This window comes from Diadema antillarum, unplaced genomic scaffold, assembly GCF_040938485.1.
Source record: "Diadema antillarum isolate AM-2024a unplaced genomic scaffold, OU_Dant_1.0 seq00000507_RagTag, whole genome shotgun sequence".
NCBI classification, from domain to species: Eukaryota; Metazoa; Echinodermata; class Echinoidea; order Diadematoida; family Diadematidae; genus Diadema; species Diadema antillarum.
The window spans coordinates 1,019,954-1,044,431 of record NW_027271462.1 but is presented as its reverse complement, the minus strand read 5'-3'; the positions used below and the strand labels follow the sequence as shown (position 1 = coordinate 1,044,431).

Sequence of the window (24,478 nt, the reverse complement as noted above, 5' to 3'; positions counted from 1 at the left end):
TTGTGAGTCACAGATCCTCTCAATCTCTTGTAGTCATGTCACATGATGAAAACTCTTTCACTGCAGTCACCCAATCAAAAAGACTTCATTAGGTATTCAATATGGCGGATGTTTTATCCTTCAAATGCTCCTGCAGCTACATGGAACCGTAGTAAAACAAGGTCAGATATGACAAAACCTCTTACAACAAGATGACTTTGCAAGTCCACACTCCTTATTTTTCTTTGTTTTTAAATTTTGATGTAGTGAAAAACCTGATATAACAAGGTATTTGTCATGGCTTTTAGGTCTATATTATAAGGGGGATCCCCTGCACAAATACTCTTTAGTTGAATTCGGTTGTAATTCAATGTAAATATGAAATGCATGGCGAGATCAGTCAAGCTGTACTGTAATTGTGGTAAACCTTTTAACAAGACAGAAAACACAAATGTGTTCATTCCCTTCAAAATCTGTACTTCCCACAGAAAGAACATGGTAATTTTGTTGTAGTCTTATAACATTTCATGCTCTTTTCTATCACCAGGTCCTTTTATTTGATGAGAATAAGCACTTCTTTGTAATATATTCCCGAATGAAAAAAAAAAAAAAAAAAAAACTGACATACCCAAGTAAAAAACAATTGTACTATGGATGGACATGAAGAAACAGAGGTAAATTAACTAAGCAGCTTTTCAACCTAAAATGACAGAGAAATCCAATACTATGTTAATGTCATTAATGTATGTTCAGCACTACAAGCAAGTTTCATAATGTATTCAAATATAATGATGATTCATCCCGGCACACATAGTCGGTAGCTTTTCATTCCCTGGTACATGCTAATGAAGTTCTCTTCATTCAAATCCATGGCAATGCACACCGCATACATGGGTTGTTGCTACATCAGGCAAGCCTCCATCATGCCCCCAGGCTGTCACTACGCAACCAAGCATTGTGGTGGGAATATGACTACAATTTGAATACATTATGAGAGTGGTCCATGTGCAATGAGGCAGGTTTCTTGACTAAAACGGCCGTGTCTCCAGGCAACAGGCAGTCATCATGTGGTCTGTCCAAGCACCCTCAATAATCCCATCTTTCAAGTAGGTTTCAACTTGGATCTAGTTTGTGAGCTGCGGAGTTAAACAGACAGAGAAAGGTTGATAAAGGTGAATCAGTGCTAATGTCACTGACAATCACATACAAAAATGTTTGTTTAAACATACAAGAAGCCTAAAATAAATCACAATACATGGGACAAAAGAAAATGTTATCTTGTGTGATCATACTCAATCACACACATGCAGAGTATCTACATGAACCATGGTGGTTAAGGGGTGTAGATCAACACAGCAGAGAAATATACTACAATGTCAAGCATTTTTGTCGTCACAGTATCGAAGTGATGATTTTACAGTCTTTTGCTATACAGTGCACTCTCGTTATAATGAACACAGTTATGACGAAATTCCGGTTACATCGAAGGAAAAATTAAGGCCGCAACATTATCCACTCTATGTATCTTTATTGTTTATTTATTCAGTTATAACAAAATTTTGATAAAACGAAAGAAAATTGACAGTCCCTGAGGACTTCATTGCAACGGGGGTCCACTGTAGCTTAGTGCTAGTTTCTAGAAAGATATCTTTGCACATGGCTTCAGGGGGGGGCATTTCATGAAGGAACTTGTCGGATAAAATATCTGACAAGTCAATTATTATATCCGACAAGTTTTGAGAAATTCTTTAGTCTGATTGGCTGATTTCTCTGAACTTGTCGGATATAATTGACTTGTCGGACATTTTATCCGACAAGTTCCTTCATGAAACGCCCCCCAGGTAGCGGCATGGAACCGGGTAAGAAAATGGTTAGAAAACATTGCGTTCACAGATAAACCGTATGTAGGCTATGTGAGACTGTTTAGAACCAGTTTCCATAGCAATGAATTACTATGACTTCACACTTTGGTATTCTATGTCAAGCAGCTCTCAGCAAGCATAATATAACACAAGTAGTACAGAGGACTGCAATTATTTATAACGAAGTCCTCAGGACCAGCAGTCTTCTTTCATTATATTGAAATTCCTCTATAACCAAACAAATAATCAATCAAAAACATAGAGCAGATAATGTTGTGGCCTGAATTTTCACTTTGTTGTAACCAGAATTTCGTTTTAACTGTGTTCGTTATAATGGGAGTGCACTTTACCACAAAAGCACTGCAAAAGCAGAAATTTTAGCACAAGTTATTTCTTGCACTCAGCTCAGTAAGATGACCACATGTTTTGAATTCTGCGGAAGCACAGATATAAAATAACATTATATATAACAAGCCAAAAATTAACACTTCCATGCGTGCTTCATATGTTGCGGAAAATGCACAAAAATTACAACACTGCTAAGATATCCAATTTTACTGGAGTCATAGGCTTTGTGACTCACATTGCCTCGGTATCCTAAGCTGTTCGGTGTCGCCCACGGTGCATTCGTGGAGAGCTTGGCGGAACTCGTACACCACCCTCAGCTGTTTCTCCTCACCTATGCAGGGGTCGTAGAACCCGGGAAGACTGACCTGTGGGGAAGAGCGTTTGAAACGTTAATAGTAAACGAAATACATGTAATGCTCAACATAAAGATAATTGGGAAGAATAATCCACCTAATACACTTTGGGACAGTCCAAAACACGTGAGGAGAAGCTAAGTGAAATTTTGGACCACTCAAAAGTTATGGAGAGTGGATAATTTTGTGAATGCCTGACACAGGAATGTGCATTATTTGTTTTATAAAAAGAAGCCACCATTTAAGTTCCAAGGCAGCTACTTTCCCAAGACTCACAGGCCAGCACCCAGCTCCAAGATAACTGACTGCATACCTGGTAAACGGGTAATGCAGTTTTGTGTGGCCGAGTCGTTGCTAGTGCCGGTCATTAGTACACAAACACCTGGTAACACATATATTTGGGCCTTTGGTCACGTGATAGCTCACAGCCAATCATTTTATTAGGATTCATTTCACTCATCTGTAATGGGAGTAGCTGTTAGCTTCCTGACTTTCTTACTCTAAGAGGCAAAGAGGTGTGAAGTTCAGACTCTGTTCGCTAGCTATTAAAGATGTACGCATAATTCATATCAGCACAATTGACCATTGCCATTATTTTTACACCTAAATATATACCAGAGTTTTGGCCAAGATGGAGCCACTATGAAATGTTAAACCGGTGTGCAGTGTACTTTCTCTGGCAGCATTCATACAAAGTCTAGTATTTGCGGATAATACGAGAGACGTTTCATCTGCACTCCTTCAGTCCGAAAACACTCACAGGATTACCACTGTATATCATGCACATATTGTGTAGTATGATTGTTGGCAGTGCTGACGGGGTCAAAGGTCGGGTGACTACTGACCTTTGACACATCGGTGAGTATCAGCTTGGAATCCTTCACTTGGCACTGCAGTGGGATTTTGACATCGATGAAGTCGCCCTCAGCGGACGACCTGCCGATGTCGCCGGCCGAGACCAGTTTGCCGTACCAGGCTTCTTTGATGATCAGTCCATTGCGGCTCTCTTCAAAGTCAACTATTCTTTTCATCATGTCCTCCATTAACCTCACCTGAGAATTCAACCAGAAACAGTCAACGATTATAATCAGACACAATCACAGATTCTGATTCCAATTATGATATTTGAATCATGGTTTTCTTTGGGTCTACAGAAGTTATGTGTGACCTTGGATTTATCACAAAACTCCCTGGGTCTTCTAAGAATGGGAAATGCCAAAATCAGCTGTCATCCAATGCAATATCCCTTCGATAAGACCAAGGCAGCACTCTGAAGTGTCGTCTTGCTGAGACTATTGCATAACCACTTGGTAGTACTTTCACTCGTTCAAATTCCCATCAAATCTGAGCTGTGACTGCAGTGTGAGATAATGCTTTGGTGCAACCAACCAAATACATAATAATATGAGTGTGAATCCACTCAAAATGTAGTGTAAATTCAATTGCTTTTTAATTGCCTACTCACACAGGCTCAGTTTCATCACATAGGCAGTAGCTATTGTTTTGTAAGAGATTATGGTGTTCAGTGGACAGGTATTAATTGCATCATCGATCTATGGTTTCATACATGTACATTTGAATGTTACATGGTTTTTAATGAACTGTAGTTCAACACTACCTGATAGTAAATGGCTTGCAAACAATCAAATTTCTCCTTACTTCTTACACAGAGCCTTCTTAACACTTGCATTCCTCCACTGATTCATAAGTATGAATGTTTAGAAAGTTGCAACAGACCCATTGACTACCCCCAGCATAGCTACACACCTGCCTGGTCAATTATCTTAGCATGACGTGACACTGCCTTCAAGAATATACAAAGAACTTGTAAACATCATTGCACAAGACTTGACTGTGTATCACACACAGATGCTACCAAACTCTTTCTGTGTTGGGGACTTTGGACAGACCTTCTCTGTGCCGATCGGCACTCAAAGCACAGACAAGGTTTAAGATTTTCTGTGGCATCAATGCAAGCACGATGTTTGCTGAAGGAAGCCAAATACTACGCCAAAATTTCTCTGTTAAAAGTGACTGGCTCCCTTGAGTCTTTCAGTGAATCAAGTTTACTTACAGCAGCGTGTGCTTCCCTCTTTTTTTGCTCCATGGCGTCTTTGTTGGATTTCTTCTGCTCATCAATATCTCTAGAAAAGCAGAAGACAAAATACGCATAAAAGCTATCATTTTATTAAGCCTTCACAGTGCACTCCCGTTATAACGAACATGGATATTAACGAAATTCCGGTTACAACGAAGTAAAAAATCAGGCTGCAACATTATCCGCTCTGTGTTTTTTATTGTTTATTTATCCAATTATAATGAAATTTCGATATAACGAAAGAAAATTGCTGGTCCCAAGGACTTCGTTATGACGGGAGTCCATTGTATCTCCCACAGGTTCCTTGTAATGCCAATGTCTTCTCACTGAGGGATACTGAAAGTCATTTGTCAATTTCTCTAAAGTTTGCACAGAAATTTTCCCTTTTTTATAACTCAATGCGGTCTCACCGGGGCATGTCTGTCTAACTTGTGACTTGCCACAGTAATATTTTGTAAAGCTCAAACACACAAATCTTTCCAGGGTGACAAGTTTTCTCAGCACAATCAAACTTGATATGAACAGTACTGAGCAACAGCAGAAAAGCCGATAGTCAAGGAAGACCGATTCTCAGCCCACTGGGACCCAAGAAACTTTAATTATTTATTTATTCAGTATTCTTTACCCGGGGTAGCCCAATCAGTGATGTAGACACTGTTATTCTTGGGGGCCCTGGAATGGAGTAAAGTCTATTTGGACACAATCACCATCTAAACTGACTTTCCTAAACTTTTCAAAAATCTTCTTCTTCATACACAAGGCAAGTGCCAAATTGCATCTCGCCCATTCGCGTACAAGAAATTAATATTTTTCTAACTCCCAGAAGTTCATTGACCCGCCTATGACCTTTGGTGACCTTCAACTCCCCAAGGGACATTTACCATCCAAGTTTGGTCACAAACAGACAAAGGGATCAAAAGTTATGAGCCATAATCGAAACGCGCCAGAAAAACTTAACAATGGGCCCTAAAAATTTGTTGACCCCTGTCTGTGACCTTTGACCTTGTGATGACCTTCACCTCCCCAAGGGACATCTACCATCCAAGTTTGGTCACAAACGGACAAAGGGATCAAAAGTTATGAGCCATAATCAAAAAGTGCCATAAAAACTTAACATTGGGCCCTAAAAGTTTGTTGACCCCTGTATGTGAACTTTGACCTTGTGATGACCTTCACCTCCCCAAGGGACATCTACCATCCAAGTTTGGTCACAAACAGACAAAGGGATCAAAAGTTATGAGCCATAATCAAAACGCGCCATAAAAACTAACATTGGGCCCTAAAAGTTCGTTGACCCCTGTCTGTGACCTTTTGACCTTATCATGTGACCTCTTACGGCACCATAACATGAAGGTAACCCCAGTGCATCCATCACCCAAGTTTGATTGCCATTGTAGCAACGTATGTTGAGTTACGTGTGATAAGAGAGTCTTGCAAGTAAACTTTAACGTATGACCTCAAATGACCTTTGACCTTATCCTGTGACCTCCAACGGCACCATAACATGAAGGTACCCCCAGTGCATCTATGACCCAAGTTAGGTTGTAATCCAAGCAACTTATGTGAAGTTATTTGTCAAAAGAGAGTCTTGCAGGTAAACTTTAACATAGAAAAGAGAGTCTTGCATACTCTTTAATATATGACCTCAAATGACCTTTGACATCATCACATGACCTCCGACAACACCATAACATGAAGATACTCCTAGTGCTTCTATCATCCAAGTGTTTGGGTGTGGATGCCATTGCTGTAACAGTTGCCAAGTTATGCATCATAAGAGAGTCTTGCAGGTAAACTTTAACATTTGTGATGGACAACGGATGGACGCCATTTATATCCCTTAGTCTCGCCTTCACGTCCGGTGGGCGAGACAAAAATGCTGCTTTTATTCAAATCAAGGGGAAGAAAAAGGTCATGTCATATACCAATCATAACTAAATATCACTTCAATCAATTCAACTTTTGCCTTTTCTCAGAGATCTCAAGTCCAAACTGACCTCTCAAGTTCAAACTGACCTCTCTTTCTGCTGCTGCAGGTAAGGGTTGACCACAAGCACCTTGACCAGCCAGTACACCAACAAGGGGGCCACTGTGCCGTAGAAGATGGCCTGGGGACTGACATCGTGCGACAGGTGGATGGGGAAGACAAGTGTTTGGTTGGCTCGATGGGCCCTGGATAAACACCGAACATGTCAATTTGTCAAATTTGAGTCTGGAACAGCAGAGCTTTTTTTTTTCTTTTAAATCACTTGTGCACCCACAGTTATTTTGTATGATACAAGGATAAATCATTTTTGTTTGATTGATTGATTGATTGATTGATTGATTGATTGATTGATTGATTGATTGATTGACTGACTGACTGACTGACTGACTGACTGACTGACTGACTGACTGACTGATTGATTGATTGATTGATTGATTGCATCTTCTACAGGATGAAAGAGGATCAGTCTATTGATACTTGGTATTCACTTCAAAGAACTTACCGTAGCCGCAGGAAAACTCCCGTCGGATAGCCGACACTAATCTTGGCACCAAGGCGGTTGTGTTTGGAGACTTTCTTCTCTCCTCCATACTCCAACATCACACCAAATGTTCCCAACCTGAAATATTCCAAAATGGAGTGAGGGTCAACACAAGCTAAGAAATATTCTTGTGATATGAAGGCAAACAAGTTTGGTTGATTCTATTAGGAAAATAGAAATGAGATTAATGAATGATTAAAGAAAGATAATTAGACAAATAAACAGATAAATAAATAAACAAACATTAATTGATCAATTAATAAATATGATGATTTGACATCAAAACAACTGAAATAAGAAACCACCTGTCTTTGATGAAAGCAAACAGCAACAGCAAAACAAATACAATTCTTTATGAAGAATTGCTTATCAACGTATATCACATCATCCAAATAGTGATCCCAAACTGCATTTTGTAAATATAGTCAACATTTTTGTAGTCCATTCATGAAAAGTTTTACAATTTCACTCATCCTATTCTGAAATCAAATATGTCCTGTACCAGATCATAGATGATTGAGTTGTACTCACTTAACGGAGGCAGTGAGGCGGGCTTCATCGGTGGAGAATTTCCTGGTATACGAGGCACTCACAAAGGTGTTGGGTATCCCAAACTGAAGAGAGAACAGAATGCATTCATAACACTGCTGCTTCTTTTTCTTTCTTTCTTTCTTTCTTTTTTTTTTTTTTTTTTTGGGGGGGGGCATTATTTTTCTGAAATGATCACACAATTGATTCCCTCTTAAAATTAGACAAACATCCAATAAATTCTCCATATTACATCTGAGCTTTGTGTGTTACGTTTTCTTACTAGATCTGCTTTGTCAATGTTTTGCTTGTTTGCTTGCTTCAATTTGTTGTTGCCATTGTTGCTGATGATCTTGGGGGATCGTGTCTCCTCTTTGGGGCTAAATACAATTTGAATTTTCATTGCTTTCTTTTGTTCTTTATTCCATTTTATATGCCGTCCAGCTACAACAAGCAATAACCTCTTAAAATCCAATCAGTTGGAGGTTGACAATTCCAGAGACTCCAACCCAAGCACCTTCTGATCTGGAGATTCTCCCGCCTGAAGCCCCTTGCAAACGGGAGACTCCAAATTTATGTGCGCAAAGCGCACATCATGAGCGCGAAACGCGAAGTTCCTTAAGGCCGGGGTCCAGGGCCCGCTTAAGGGCGCCCTGGAAGCTTTAATATAGGGTTCCAGATGATCTCTCGTACTATCTCATGCTTATTTTTCAAAATAATACTACGGTATACAATACTACGACATGATACTAGGTAAGATATCATTTCAAGCGGGAGACACAGAGCAAGGGCGGGAGAACTTGCATCTCAAGCGGGAGAACGGGAGATTTTACAAAAATTGGCTTTCGGCGGGAGATCTTCCGTCGAAAGCGGGAGAGTTGGAGTCTCTGCAATTCCCTCTCCTCTGTTTCCCCTAATGGACAAATTTATCCTTCTACCAACCTCCTCATACCAATAAGAAGGTATCCCTTCTCTCTCCTCCTACAGACTTACCAATCTCCTCCTACTGGTAGGTAGTAGGTAGGTAGGCATCATTTTTCTCTCCTCCTAACAACTTCCTCCTACCAGTAGGAAAGCATCACTTCTCTCTTAAAATACAAATTGCTTAATTCCTGTAGGAGGGCATCTTTTTTCTCTTCTCCTACCAAACTCCTCCTACTGGTAGGAAAGCCTCACTTCTCTCTTCTCCATCAACCTCCTCCTACCAGTAGGGAGGCATCATTTTCTCTCTCCTCCTACCAATCTCCCTACCAGAAAGCATCATTCATCTCTCCTCCAACCAACCTCCTCCACCAGTAGGAAGCCATCATTTCTCTCTCCTCCTACAAACCCTCTCCTACCAGTAGGCAGGCACCTCTTTTTCCTGCTAAAACAAAATCTCTTCATTCCACTTGAAAGTCATCTTTTTTCTCTCCTCCTACCAACCTCTCCATGCTGGTAAAAAGGCGCAACTTTTTGCCCTCCAATCATCTTCCTCCTACTACTTCCTCTTACTACTTCCTACCAGTTGGAAGGGATCACTTATCTCTCTTACAAACAACCTCCTACCAAAAGGAAGGCATCACATCTCACACAAATCCCTTTTTTTTCCAGTAGTACGGCATGGCTTTTCATTCCTCTACCAAACTCTTCCTACTGGTAGGAGGTCATCATTTTTTCTCTCCTGTCTACCTCTTCCAACTGGTAGGAAGGCATCACTTTCCATTCTTCCTACCAACCTCTTCCTACTGTTAGGAAGGCATCATTTTTCATTCCTCCTACCAACCTCTTCCTACTGGAAGGAAGGCATCACTTTTCATTCCTCCTACCAACCTCTTCCTACTGGTAAAAAGGCATCACTTTTCATTCCTCCTACCAACCTCTTCCAACTGGTAGGAAGGCATCACTTTTCATTCCTCCTACCATCCTCTTCCTACTGGTAGGAAGGCATCACTTCTCATTCTTCCTACCAACCTCTTCCAACTGGTAGGAAGGCATCACTTTTCATTCCTCCTACCAACCTCTTCCTACTGGTAGGAAGGCATCACTTCTCATTCTTCCTACCAACCTCTTCCAACTGGTAGGAAGGCATCACCTTTTCATTCCTCCTACCAACCTCTTCCTACTGGTAGGAAGGCATCACTTTTCATTCCTCCTACCAACCTCTTCCAACTGGTAGGAAGGCATCACCTTTTCATTCCTCCTACCAACCTCTTCCAACTGGTAGGAAGGCATCACTTTTCATTCTTCCTACCAACCTCTTCCAACTGGTAGGAAGGCATCACCTTTTCATTCCTCCTACCAACCTCTTCCTACTGGTAGGAAGGCATCACTTTTCATTCTTCCTACCAACCTCTTCCAACTGGTAGGAAGGCATCACCTTTTCATTCCTCCTACCAACCTCTTCCTACTGGTAGGAAGGCATCACTTTTCATTCTTCCTACCAACCTCTTCCTACTGGTAGGAAGGCATCACTTTTCATTCCTCCTACCAAACTCTTCCGCTATTCTCTCCTGCCTACCTGAAGCTGGCAAGACAGGTGGCTGTCCTTTGTGTCCCTGACCACCATGGACGTCATGGAGGACTGGAGTCCAGCCTTCCACGTCAGGTAGCCCATAATGTGTCGGTCAAGCTGTCTGGCTCCCACTAGAGATAAACCAGAGACCCAATTAATAAAAGATTTGCATTCACTTTCTGTTTTTTTTTTTTTCAAATTCATGACATTCTTCCGTCGAGATGTTTTTCATTGCAACTGATTGAGAAATTGCCCTACATTGACGTAAATAAGCACTGAATTGATCAGTGTTTTAGTAGTAGCCATGATAAAAGAAATCATGAGCGTACATACTTGAGCACTGTTTAATCTATGTTTCGTTTTGATAATCACATTTTGTTTTCTCTGCTTAAATACAAATCTATGCATGTCACAAAATCATATCTTTGAGGGACGCAACCCTGAGGAAAGCAAAATTTATAGCAGAGGGCACAACCTGCGCACAATACATGTATCTAACTGAATCAGTGTTTTACATGAATGCTACATTGTACATGCTGATAAATACCCTCATGGACATGACATGACATGGGTGTGATCCTGTGAACATATAATCAACCTTGCTAAAGTTGACCTCACATAAGTTAAAGGTCTGTTGAAGTCCTCATCTCGTTAATGTTCTATTGATTTTGATCCCTCATAATTCAAATTTTCTCAGAGTTGAAGTTATTTCTTCAGTCCAAATAGATTCGACTCAGGCAAGGTTGACAGTAGTTAGATGGTCACATGTCCCTAAAAATGCACCAGCAGCTTGCGCATGTGCACATGGTATGACAGTAATCAATTGATTACTTGAATTGAGCTGAAATATGAGTGGTGAAATAGAAGCAAGAAATAAGTGACAGTTTGAGCCAAAAAAAAAGAAGAAAAAAAAAAAGAAATGGATGTTCAAATCAAGGAACTAAAGTGAATGCTTGTTTGCATGTCCGTAAATCAAGCATGATGTTCAGTTTGGCAGCTTTCATCATATGACTATAATATCCTTTAAAGGGATTGTGTAGTTTTGGTAGAGATTTAACTTTAGGTTTCTAACATTTTTTGTTGAGATAATGAGAAACCTCTTATGAAATGTGAAAGAGTATGTAATTCCAAGAGGAATTCAATGTTTACTTGATAAAAGTTGGCTTTGAAATGGCTGAGATATCCAAAACAGAGCAATCTTAATAAAAGGTGGAACCCACCTTTTGTTACGATCGCTTTGCTTTACTTTGTTTTGGGATGTCTCAGCCATTCCAAAACCGATTTTCATTAGATAAATTTTGAATTCCTCTTAGAATGGCATGCTCTGTACTATTTCATAAGTGGTTTCTTAGTATCTCGCAAAAAATTAAAAGCCTAATCCTCATTTCCACCAATACTATACCATCCCTTTAAGGTGCTCATAATTCATAAAAAGCCTTGCAAAAGTATACAACAATGCAATACTCCCCAAAAAATTTAAACACCACTCTCCTTCCAGAAGTCCCAAGAGCAAGCCAATTCCTGATCTGTGCATTGTAACCATTACACAAATGTGTCCATTAGCCGTTTTTTTTTTTTTCCGTTCTTATTCCTCTATCATTTAGAATCGCAAACATTTTACATAGACTGCATGAATGACAACATCCATCAGTGAAAACTGGTCATGACATACCAATCACAAGACCGGGAGCAACCATGCCTTGAGGAGTGACCTGGAATAACCCTGAGCATGAGGCAAAGCTGAAGAAATGAGAGCGAAGAAAGAACACAAATAATCAAAATCATTAATTGACAGGCGATGCAAAGTCCTTAACAGCAGTCTAGCTTTACAAGATGGGAGAATAAGTTAAATATAGTCTGTGTCAACCTTGTTTTCTTGATCACCCAGTGTTTTTTGACAGTTTCACCCCATTTCGAAGGTGCTGAATCCGAATCTGGACAATGCAACTCTTGAATCCTTGAGAATTTTGAGACAAGATGGCTGCCAAAAATTGATATACGTACACCTTGTACCCAGGATTCAACAATAATGATTTTGGTTGCTTTTCAATATAGCATTTTCCCACCACGGGTTGCTCACAACATTTTTAAACATATCACACTAACTTTCAATCATTGCAAAAAATAACAAGATCGGGCCCAGGTATATCTCTGATCTCAAATCAATCACAGTCCTGACACAAAGTCAAATCTGGACCAATCTCACCTTCTCTTTGATATATTCCTGAAATACTTCATGACAAATGAAGGACCATTGCCACCTGAGATTTGGAACTGGAGTGAAAAGAATGAAATATGTAACACGATTATACATTATAGTGAAATAAAAGTGGAATCAGAGCAAAGATTGGCTGCTGTGTTTAAAGTTAACCAAAATAGACCAACATCGATAACAGCTAATTGCTGCAGTTGGTATTCATTAATGGCAACAGTTGACACCAGTGAACCGCATTATTATTCAGATATTCTTGGTAACTTTATTTACATGTAACTTTAATAACAACACGTTTAGAAGCCATGGCTGTGTTGGACATGGAATATGTATCGTGTGAACCACAAAAGGTTTTCAAAATTAGGAGAGTCAATAATCATTAGAGACAGAGATAATCTTACTCCTATCAAAGTTTACAATGATATGAACCAAGGAGAGTTTAAAGGACTGTGCCTTTAGCTCTAATTAATGAAGAACTATTATTGAGTGTGTATTTATCTTGCATCAGATCAGCACATACTAGAATCACCTCTTGAGAACAGATACATTTGGTGTTCCAAATCGCCAAAGTGTGTTTCAAACATCTCTATTGCATTGGTCATATTATATAAATGAAGGAGCCAAGTGCTTAGTGCATGCTCCGCCCATCCCCATCCCTCACCTCCCCCCCCCCCCCCACATGCCCACCCCTTCCCCCATCTTCTTATGGACATAACAATTTTACTGCTTAATATTTCTAACTTATAAGATGATTTGGGTCAATTGTTTTTACTGTGTGCATGTTTTAGCAAAAGGACCAAACATGTTTCCAAATGAAAGGCATTATTTACCATTTATACATGAAATACAATCCAGCTTTAGTGCTTCAAAATTGTTCTAAAATATGAGTTAGGGATAGAAACATCCATTGTAAAAATGTTAATCAGTATATTCAATGTCAAGTATTGTTAAATATACAAAATGTGAACAATGGTTATGATAAAATTGTTTTTAGAATAAACCGTCTGCAGTTACGGTTTATTGAGAAAAATAGTGATATCTCCTTATATTTTAGGCTTTATTGCAAAATTCTTTATATGGTAGGATGTTTTGTGATACAACTCAATGACACATTTGCATCAAATGTGATAACTCGAACATTTTTTAAAGCATTGCTCCCAATGCTAAACTGTACCTTTAACCAAAGAACCTGAAAGTGTCTTACCTCCCCCCACGCCTGAGGTGACGTCACCCTCCGGAGAGACACAGAAAAATTCCCGGTCCCGTTCCCGTTCTGAGTGAGCAGGTTCCCTGAGAACGTGGCTGTGTCAGAGGTTGTGAGAGGCGTATCCAAGGATTGGGCTATGGACATGTTCTTCACTTCTATTAGAGGAAGGCCACTGGAAAGATTACAAACAGACATAACAAACAGATTGCTTTCATTCACTTTCAAAAATCTCATTCCATCTTTATGCTGCTTGAGAATTCTGTAAAACAAGATAAATTCGTGGCATGAAATTTTCGCCAATTGGAGCCAATGGCCTTTTTCGCGGCATGAAATTTCCGCGAATTGCCACTGGCGTTCAGTGCATATAGTGTAGACAAGAACTTTCACATGCATTTTAATTTCGCGAATCCTGGCGCTCGCGAAATTCGCAAAATTAAAATGCACGCAAACATACCTCGTTTTACAGTATGCATGAGGAGGATTTTAGAACACAATCATGCGTGCCATGTACAATACTAACATACATATTCACAGTACCTGAAAGACCCTGGTATAACTGACAGAAAATGGCAGAAAATTCTTGAGAACACTTCGTCGGTTGAGAATGATAAGGGAGTTAAGTTGCCACAAAACGCATAGTGTTCAAGACAACTTAACGCCCTTCTCATTCTCAACAGACGACTTGTCATACCCACATCACTCCCCCCCCCCCAAAAAAAAAAACAACAGCAACAACAACAATACTAATAATAACACTTTAATTTTGCACAAACCAGCCATACTACAATAAGATGTTGAATGGTGTGAAAATTTAGCAGGCAACCACACTATGACTACAGACTAGAAAAATGATGCAAAATGAACAATCACTTTGAGACAGAAAAAGAAGTTAGATTCTTACCCTGACTCCTCTTCGTATCCTTCATAGTGGTCAAACACATCAGTGGCATCTATACCAACGCTGATAACACCCTGAAAAGAAAAATAATCTTGAACTAGATATATCGCTACGGCTACTGATATGCCTCCGCCATAATGCATGGTTCTCCCAATAGGTCTATAGTACTATGTCTTGACAATGTGTGATGACAGTTTCACACTAGTGGCAAAATATTAAAATGACAGGTTTGACACAAATGTGCTGAATGTTCACTTTCCTAGAACTAGGTTCAATTGGATGAATGATTAAAATATCAGAGTGCAGGTATTTGGGGAACTGATGATTTTTACTTGACTTTTGACCCTTTTATAAGTTTATGCATTGAGTAATTTTCAAGGTATTGAGAAAAAGTATAATTTCAGTATCAAATGGGAAAATAGCATTATCTAGACCTGGCCTTTGACCTTTGACCTCACAGTTCCAAAGAGAATCACTGTTAGGTTGAACATGCATAAATATGTAAGTTTCATGATGATACCTTGAGTTACTTTCTAGATATGGAGGAAAAAGTGCAATTTAGCACTTTCACTTGACCTTTTACCTTTTGACCTTTGACCTTTTGGCTTCCCCAAAAATATATATTGGGTAATACATGCCATACATCAAGTAAAAAAAAAACAACCTTCAGGCATATTGCATTTTAAGGAAAGTAGTGATATTTTGAGGAGTTGACCTTGACCTTTGACCCCCTGACCTTTGACCCATGACCCCCAACTTCCCTAGATAATCACTGCCCATCGGTACAAGCATATATACTAAGTTCCATGAAGATACCTTGAACCATTTGCAAGATATGGAGAAAAACATGAAATTTCAATTTTTTTCCACAAAATAACTTGTGACCTTTGACCTTTGACCCAGTGACCCTAAAATCCACACAAAGTATTATCCCCCAAGGATATACCCTCATACCAAGTTTGATGTAAAACCACCACACGGTTCTTGAGATATCGACAAAAACAAAACGGGACGGACAGACGTACGGACGGACGTACGGACGTACGGACGTACGGACGTACGGACGGACGGACGGACGGACGGACGGACGGACGGACGGACGGACGGACGGACGACCCGAAAACATAATGCCTCCGGCCACTTCGTTGCGGAGGCATAAAAAGGATTATGACTGTCTCAAAAAAAGCTTCTTTGGTGATCACCTCTGTCTGTAAAGCTTCACTAAAACTTTACTAAACAATTGCTTTGAACATCATTTTCATCATCATCATCATCATCATCATTATCATCACTCATTTCCATGACCATTACAAATATCTACATCATCATCATATTTGCATATTTTGGCTCTCTTTCACATAGCAGTAGTGAGTGGGGCTTTCCTTTGGTGGAAAAAAAAAGTGATCTTATAATTGGCAAACAGCAGTCAATCACACGCAGAGAATATTAGGACTACACCATTGGAATTCACAAATCTTATGAAGTTTTCCTTTTCACAAATCAATTCTTCAGTTGCCGACATCACATATAAACATTGTATGTTCTGCAAACATATGGAACAAGAGTCATTAAACCATTAGTGTTACAATGCAAATGTATGTGAACGGACAGACAGATAAACAGACAGACAGATAGATAAATGGATATACACACAGAATGACGAAAAGATAGTGAATACAGTCTAATCTATTCAGAATAGAGAAATAGCTGCAAATTCACCAATGGAAAATTTGACTCATGAGGGATTTAAATCAATAAAATTTATAAAGAGAAGAGGACATGCAAAGACCTTCGACTTGGACGATTATGCGACTTATGTGAGGTCAACTTGAGCAACAATGACTGTAGATATAGATAGATATATAAAGATAGAAAGATGAATAAAGAAATTGACAGAAATATACAAAGGTAGAAAAAAGATGTGTATACAGATAAAGAGAAATAGCGATACATGGACGGGAAGACAGGCATAGAGTGAGAGATGGAGAGGAAACAGAAATAGATGGATAGATGGATGGGGTGATAGTCAGATCTATGGATGAGGGGAAGGTAGCAAGCCTACCCTAGGGTTGGTACTCTGCTGAAGTCTCCTCTCTTCTCGCTCCTTGGCTAGTCTCTCGTACTCCTCGCGGATCTCTTGGGCGGATCTCATCTTAGGGACCAGCTCCCATTCTGCCTCCAGGCCTTTCTTCCCGTACACGTCATAGATTGCTCTTTTGGATGGATCGCTAAGAACTGCGCAATAGGATAGAGTAGAGATGTAGCCATCAGGCCATGCGTGCAGAATAACAGCTGCAATTATTTGACTGGCAAAGATATCAGTGACTTTAGAAGCCAGTCCATTAATTCTTATGATTGATATGCAAGAAAAAATGGTTGGTGCATAGTATCCCTTGCAGTATTGTGACTGTGGATAAAAAATAGCCCTTCTGCTAAACATATTAACATATTCCTCTATTTTCTGTCGAAAAAATTAAAGAGTGCAGATGGGACTGCCTTTTCGGTGCACAAACATTAACATGCACACTTTGTCTTGAAATATTACTACTGTGACGAACTATTCATTGATTTGACAGTTTCCAATGATTGGCAATTTGCCACCAAATTTGCAAACTTTTTATTCAAGCTCACAATATCCTAAATATTCTAGATAGTGAATGATCACACTACATTGAAATCTGATGCAAACTTGTGTTCACTGCAAGATGCATTCGTTGTCCACTCTTGCACAGATACACTGTATTGCCATACAGGCATACTTTCATCCAAATACACCTTTTTTTTTCTTTCTCTTTCTTTCTTGTAGGATTTATTCAGAAAAGAGCATGACCACAGAAGATAACCACTCATCACTGCAAACTTCCCCAAAATGAATTTTAAGCAGTTGTACACCCATTCTGTTGGGAAGAGCCTCTGTACCGTATGTCCAACCCCCCTCCCCCCCCCCAAAAAAAAAAAAAAAAAAAATTACGACAGGACCCTCTGCAATGATAACTTTAAAAATAGTAAATCAATCCAAATACAATTCTAGGGTGTGAAACAACAACTCATTGCCCACATCTTACAGAAAACTCCATTCGATTTGCTTCAGTGGTCAAAGAGAAATGAGGACTTTTGTAGAGCATGTCAAGAATCCCTTCCCTCCAAGTTCTGGCTATTGTGTTCACACATTAATATGCAGTTCCAAGAGCATCCAAGTGCTAAACTTGGAAGAATCAGACTTATGACATGCTTTACAATAGTCCATATTTCTCTGTGACCGCTTATAACCAAATTGAATGGGATTTTCTGCAAAATAAGAGCTAAGATGTTATATTTTATGACCCTAAAGTAGCATTTGGACAGTTAAATCATATTGGGAGTTATCAATGCGAATATCCGATTGTAATTTTTTGGGGGGACATACTGTAGATTACCTTCATAGGCCTGCTGTACATTGTTAAAGATGGTCTCTGCCGAGGACTTGTCTGCCGTCTGTCCATGTTTGTCTGGATGGTACAGCATGCACATCCGACGGTACGCCGTTTTCAGCTCATCCTGTGAGGCCTGCAAAGATGTTTGTTACCATGGAGATGAACAACAAATTCTTCAATACTCATGATCAGAGATGCAATGTGCAATTAGTTTTGCATTTGAAAGCTGTAAATTTGGAGTTTGATTCGCCTAAATTGGATCATTTTCATATTTGATTGAAGCTCAGATGGAAGATCAACTGACATGGTGATTTAATGTATGTTACTTTGTTAGTAGGCCTCCCATCAAAATAATTGTAATAAGATCATCAGATAAAAACTAAAAACAGTTTATTGAAAAATGTATTAGTGTACAGGAGGCCTATGTCTGGGAACACTTGTAAGTCTGTGCAGCCAATATCTGATTTTTCTGTACTGTATGTCATTTGTTTTCCTTTTGCAACTAACAACTTCTGTTAGATGGGTTAGAAAGGCATGACATGATTTCCTATTGATGGTCAACCAATAACATTGAATACAAAAATATTCACATTCTTGAAAATTACTTGCATTTGATAAGAACAGTACTATCACAGCTTCTCAAAATTTCAGTCAGAGCAGTACTGAATTCTTGCAAATGATCAATTCTGAGTTTATAAGTATACCGTATCTAGGTCTAGCAGAACGTATCTAGAAATTTATATCTAATTAGACTGCTAATAATTCTTTGTATGATATTACTGTTGTATGTATTGTAATCCTGAACATATGCAGTGATTAGTTAAATTGGCAGATCCAGTCATTTCTAATGTTTCTAATGAAATTGCGAATAAAGCTGCAGGTACAAAATGTATTTAACAAAACATATCAATTTGTCGGATAGCTGAACTGAAGTAGAAGTTTAAAACTCTAGCCACAAAGTATCTGGAACTAAAAGTATCATAAATGCACTGTGAAATTCATTGCACATTGTCAACAATAGTGTAATAGACTATAAGTCTATCTATTTTCTATAATAGACTATTCAATATATTTCATGGTCAATGTTACAGTTTATACCGGTTGTGTACGTAATCAAATCATTCTTGAGATAAAAATTAAAAAAAAAAAAAAAAACCACACACAAAAATAAATAAATAAAAAACACACTCACAAAAACAAATAAATAAAACACACACACACACACACACACACACACACACACACACACACACACAAACACATTCTTTCAATCATTGCTGTATGCTGTTGAGTGCTGAGCATGATTTCTTGTAACCCCACGGCCCACCCAGGCAATACCAGGGCACTCTATTGTCAGAACTTTGCATTGGGCTGGTTGAAGTTAGATTTTCTGTAGCATCCATTCCAGTGCATTAAAATTTTGATAACACGCAACACATTACAAAAATAAAAGAATGCAAGTTATCATTTGATTTAGATTTAGAGGGGATGTCTATACTACCACATGAGTAAATTTATGCTACAATTTGCAAATATGATAGGGTGTCTAACAAAGATCTCTAATCTGAAATGCTGGGGTGGTATTCTGAGGTCGTAATTAAGGTATGATTAAGTCCCCTATAATTATCTTAGGTTCCTCCCATTTAATTGTTATTCCATCCAATCAGAAGCGTTGTTAGAAGCCGAAATGATGATCACGCGCGCAAATATGCCCTCAATGCGCGCTCCTCCACACACCCCCTGTAATTACAACGCAAGAGCTCCGTGCGCGCACTTCGGTCTTTGACTACAACCCTTCACCTACGCACGCGAGGAGCTCACATAAAATGACAAAATTCCCCGAAGATCGCCTAGAGTAAAATATCCCGTTTGCGGCAGTTTAAGCATTGTTAAGAGTTTTTCCAACTTGCAAACAAATCAGGCAAATTATTTTCAACCATTTCATATATCTTAGACAAGATTATTCATTAACGCAATTGTTTTCATGAAAGAAATTTACCAATGACCAATGCAGTTTTCATAATTTACCAGAGCAAAACCCGGCACAATTTTCGCCGATAAGGGCGATATGCGACGTAGTATTTCTGCTTGCGGCACGATGTACAATCCCTATGCAATACGCGCGTGCTCTGCGATCTTTAGCTGAACGCCTTCACATGTCTCGCGAACATTGCGTAAGCGCCAATTCCCATTGCGAAAGCACGTGAAAATAGCGTGCGCACATGCATTGGCCGCAAACAAGATCGCAATTCTGGCGGTGTTGTTGATGTCTTTCTTGTGTTTTTCTCATTTTTTTTCGATGGTAACATCCACTTTCCGAAAAAAATGGCGGCCCACATCGGCTCGCGAAAATTCTATTTTACGTGAGGATATGTTTTCAAAATCCATGAACATCGAGAAAACGACAAAAAATCCAGTTTCTTGGACCATTGTTTCTTAACTGTTATGTTAAGAAGTTCCGAAAATTTCATTTTGGATGCGATATGTTGTCATTTAGGTGAGAAAATTTCACTTTCGTCAGAGATCGTGCCCATTTTATCGGTTGGTTTTTGTTGATTGCTAGTGTGTTAGTATATGTGTAGTGTGCATGTAACAGTGCAACGCTGTGTTTAGCTATAATCAGGCTGTATATTACCGTGTATGTTGTACCTGCCGCGAACGGCTGCACGACCGCTTACTGACGCAGTTACTCTATATTTCTTTTTTTCTCTGAATTCTACGGATACCATGACAACAAGAGACAAAGACTCAACCGCTCCTCGGTTACCGAAGACGGTAAGCATCGTTGTGGCCGAGAAAAAGCTCTGTAAATAAAATGTGTGATATCGGAGTAGTTAATGACACTCTTTGGTATCATTAAGTTTTCCATCAACTTTCATACTTAGACCTACACCTACTCAGAATACCGATTTGTAATTAACTCTGTGATTAAGTGAATAAGTCCTCTCAGAGGTGTACGCGCATTGATAAGTGCAAGCGCGTAAGACTTTCCCGCCAAAACGCTTGTTGTCATGGTAGTTAATAAACCCCCTAGGCCCTACTTAATCAAGCTCTCAGAATACCAATTTGGTAATTAAGTGCTAATAAAGACACTTAAAGCCCTCAGAATACGGCCCCTGGCCTGGTTTGTTTACAAGTCAACGAACAAGAGGAGAACGTGAAACTACATACATGGTAGTACATGATAATTTAATATCCATGGCGCATGCTAGCAAGAATGAAAAGCCTAACTGTTAAATTTTCATCTTCAAGATGATGATGCAATGTCAATGTACCCGGTGTCGGGCTATCACCCTAGCAGCTAGTTAGCTAGCCGGTCTCGCGGAGCACGCGCCAACACACGGCCGGGCGCGCGGGCGGCATCGCAGTGGTTATAATTTGGCCAGGAACGGCATTCAATGGCATCATCATTTACTGACCGTTTGAAAAGTTCATTGGAAACAATAGGGTTAAAATGAGATAATAATGTAGAGCAGAAGTACAACAGGAGTTATTTCAAAAAAAAAAGTTGCAGCCGTACCTCTCTTCGGACGTTCAAGATTGCGTAGAAGTCATCGGAAGGAGCCGGCCCTTCGTCTTCTTCAATGGGCGCTGCCATTTTGAATTCAGCGTGCTCTTATGGAATGCTCTAGCTCCCTCTAGTGGTGAAAAATAGGAAAAATATTGCGTAAGTTCTGCTAAGGAGGTTGAAGAGATGGAGTAACAACGTTGAGAGTTATTCCCTTTGAACCCATGTTCGAAGCCGCCGCTCAACAATATTTAAAGCATGTGCCAAACAGGATCTGCCCCGGAGATACGAAGACAATTGACTCGTGTCTCATTGCATAATCACCAGCCACTTTCAAAGGAAGACTTTGTGATGATAATTACTTTTCGCTATCTTATCCCTTCTTAAAAAAGGTACATGTATGTGGTACTAACAGAGGATGCGTGAAGAGAAATTGAGCAAAAAATGCTGAAATGAAGATGAAAATCACTCGACTGGGCATACCCGGGTACTAATCTGATATAATTTATCTATCAATAAAGAATTATACTTGAAGATTATTCCATATTAGTTTCATTTGTGGAAATTAAGTGGAAAAGTGATAAAACCAGCTTTCCAGGATGTTACAGTTTTAAACATTTTCACATAATACAGCTTTGATTTACTTTTGGGCAAATTTCTGAACGGAATTGACTTTTGTTTTACATGGTTTATCATTAAGTAAAATTTCATATCATTTAATAGATAAATAAGCAAAATATGGCCAACATTATGATAACGTTCAAAATGAATCTTCAGATTGCTCAGCAAGACGGCGGCCTGAAACATCCATCATCAAAGGCACAAGTGCACCTGTGGAATTCTTTTGTACACCAATAGAAATTTGACAACTGTTTGAATAATTACAGCCAGTTGGAACACCATGTATAAAACCTCCTTGGTTCTGCACGCAGCTAAACAAACTGTTTGCTTATGTACGTCGGGACTGGTTGATCTCCCATTAGGGCCTATATATAATGTTTGTTTCTTCCAAAACATTCTTTTTAAGCGATGAATTGTGCGAAAGGATGGCAAAGTCAAGTTCACTTTTTTCTTTCTTGTAGGCCATCTCCTTTAAACATTCAATTCTATTTACAGGCTCCGTAATAATCAACAATCAACTACGAGGTTATTTGCTGATGACTGTTTGTTGTATCGCCAAATAAATCAAATGACAACGAAAATGCCCTCTAAGATGACATTAATACATTGGTACAATGGTCACACCGGTGGGGTATGAAATTTAATCCCTCTGTGAATCAATGCGTGTCACCAGGGGCCTGTTGCATCCAAACTCCAACCAGATTTTTTTCCGGTTGAAATCACAAAATTCCGGTTGGAAGCTCCCAACCAGAGTTTTTATGCAACTTATTTTACATTCTTAGATTAGCAACCTTGAAAAATTCAGGTTTGGCAAATCCCAACCTGAATTTTTTGAGGTTGCTAACAAAGTTTTATGCAACGGGACCCAGGAAAAGAGCTCCAGGGAGTATATCACACAACATTCTCGGCATCACCCTTGAAGAGTCTAAACAAGTTAAATATCTCGGCATTCATATTCAAAACGATTTGCGCTGGAACAGCCAGACTCACCATAACAACGAAAGCATCGGTTGTCTAAAACTTCCTCAGACGAGATTTTTCCAACTGTTCAACATCTGTGAAGGAAAAGTTATATTTAACCCTTGTCCGTCCTCACCTTGATTATGCTACCGCTGCTTGGGACCCATACACAAACAAGAATATTCCTCCATCGAACAAGTCCAAAGACGGGCTGCTCGTTTTGTTACAAACACATACATTGTACGACCAAGAAGCAAAGTGTCACCCAGCTGCTTAGTTCACTAAAACTGGAACTCACTCCGACACAGACGGGAAATACATTGCTTATCCTGTTTTTATAAGATGCTCCATAAGGAAATCGACATACATCACACAGACCATATTTGCCCTAAACCAGATCGAAGTAGGCGGGGGCATTCAAATCAGTTCGAGGTACCAGCTAGCAACACAGATGTAGCTGCCCATGCAATAAAGTACCAGTTGACAAACGGGATGATATGTATGTTGCAATCAGGTGTTTATTCACAACATAATCGTCCCGTTTGTCAACTGGTACTTTATTGCATGGGCAGCTACAGTGAAACTCTTTGGTGAACATTATATCGCATGTAAGCAGCTTGTTTATGGTTCGTTAACTTTGATTCCTTTTCCTTTAAAGATTTCGTTGCTGAATGTTGTACCTTCGATGTTTTGTACCAGTTGACAAACGGGACGATATATGTTGCAATCAGGTGTTTATTCACAACAGTACGTCGTACCTGTTTGTCAACTTGTACTTTATTGCATGGGCAGCTACAATGTAGGCCCTACAGGAATTCCTTCTTCCTTCGATCGAACCACAAGGACATGGAATAGCCTTCCTCAATGTGCAGTCTCTCAAGTTAATTCAACTACTTTTAAGACCATGGTTTCAAATCATATTCTCTCAAACTGAGTCCACCCTCTGCCGCCACCTCCAGTTTAAACTCCGCTTGGGGTCTTTTGGAGTATCACTACCAAGTACCAAGTACGAGTAAGCGTCATTATAATCAGTTGCGCAGGGTTGCTCCGTAACAAGTAGCAGCTGTAGCTGTAGGTCGTCGCATACAAAAAGAAAGAAAGAAAGATAGCCATGGGCACAACCACAAAACTGACATTGAGATACGAGTTTTATGCAGAAAGATATTTTCCTAGATATTTTATAACAGTGCTCTGGTTATTACGTCCAATATATGAACACCTTGAAGGACTGTCTGACCCGGTGCGTTGCCCATTGCCTTTGTCCATTCTCCTCTTCTTTTTCTTCTCTTCCCTTTCCCCTCTTCTAGTTCGTCTTTTTATGATTATTATCATTATTATTGCCATCATCATTTTTTTCATTATCAATATATTCATATTATTGTTATCTTCCTATTCTCATCATCGTCGTCACTATCCTAATTACCAATCAATCCAATTCCTTTCGTAGTACATTTTTTTTTCTTTTCTTA

General features: G+C 39.4%; 1 protein-coding gene across 1 annotated transcript; it reads right to left on the bottom strand.

Moving 5' to 3' along the window:
• On the bottom strand, positions 1-21,552 carry LOC139733957 (dnaJ homolog subfamily C member 11-like). Its single transcript, XM_071644770.1, has 15 exons — positions 21,441-21,552; positions 17,924-18,053; positions 16,570-16,742; positions 14,511-14,581; positions 13,607-13,781; positions 12,397-12,464; positions 11,863-11,930; positions 10,197-10,321; positions 7,700-7,782; positions 7,130-7,246; positions 6,657-6,812; positions 4,617-4,686; positions 3,388-3,594; positions 2,425-2,554; positions 1-1,115 (listed from the first exon to the last, which is right to left on the bottom strand). Exons 1-15 carry the CDS (start codon positions 21,516-21,518, stop codon positions 1,093-1,095), a joined length of 1,674 nt encoding a protein of 557 aa, XP_071500871.1. The 5' UTR covers positions 21,519-21,552; the 3' UTR covers positions 1-1,092.
• Positions 21,553-24,478: the final 2,926 nt, after the last annotated feature.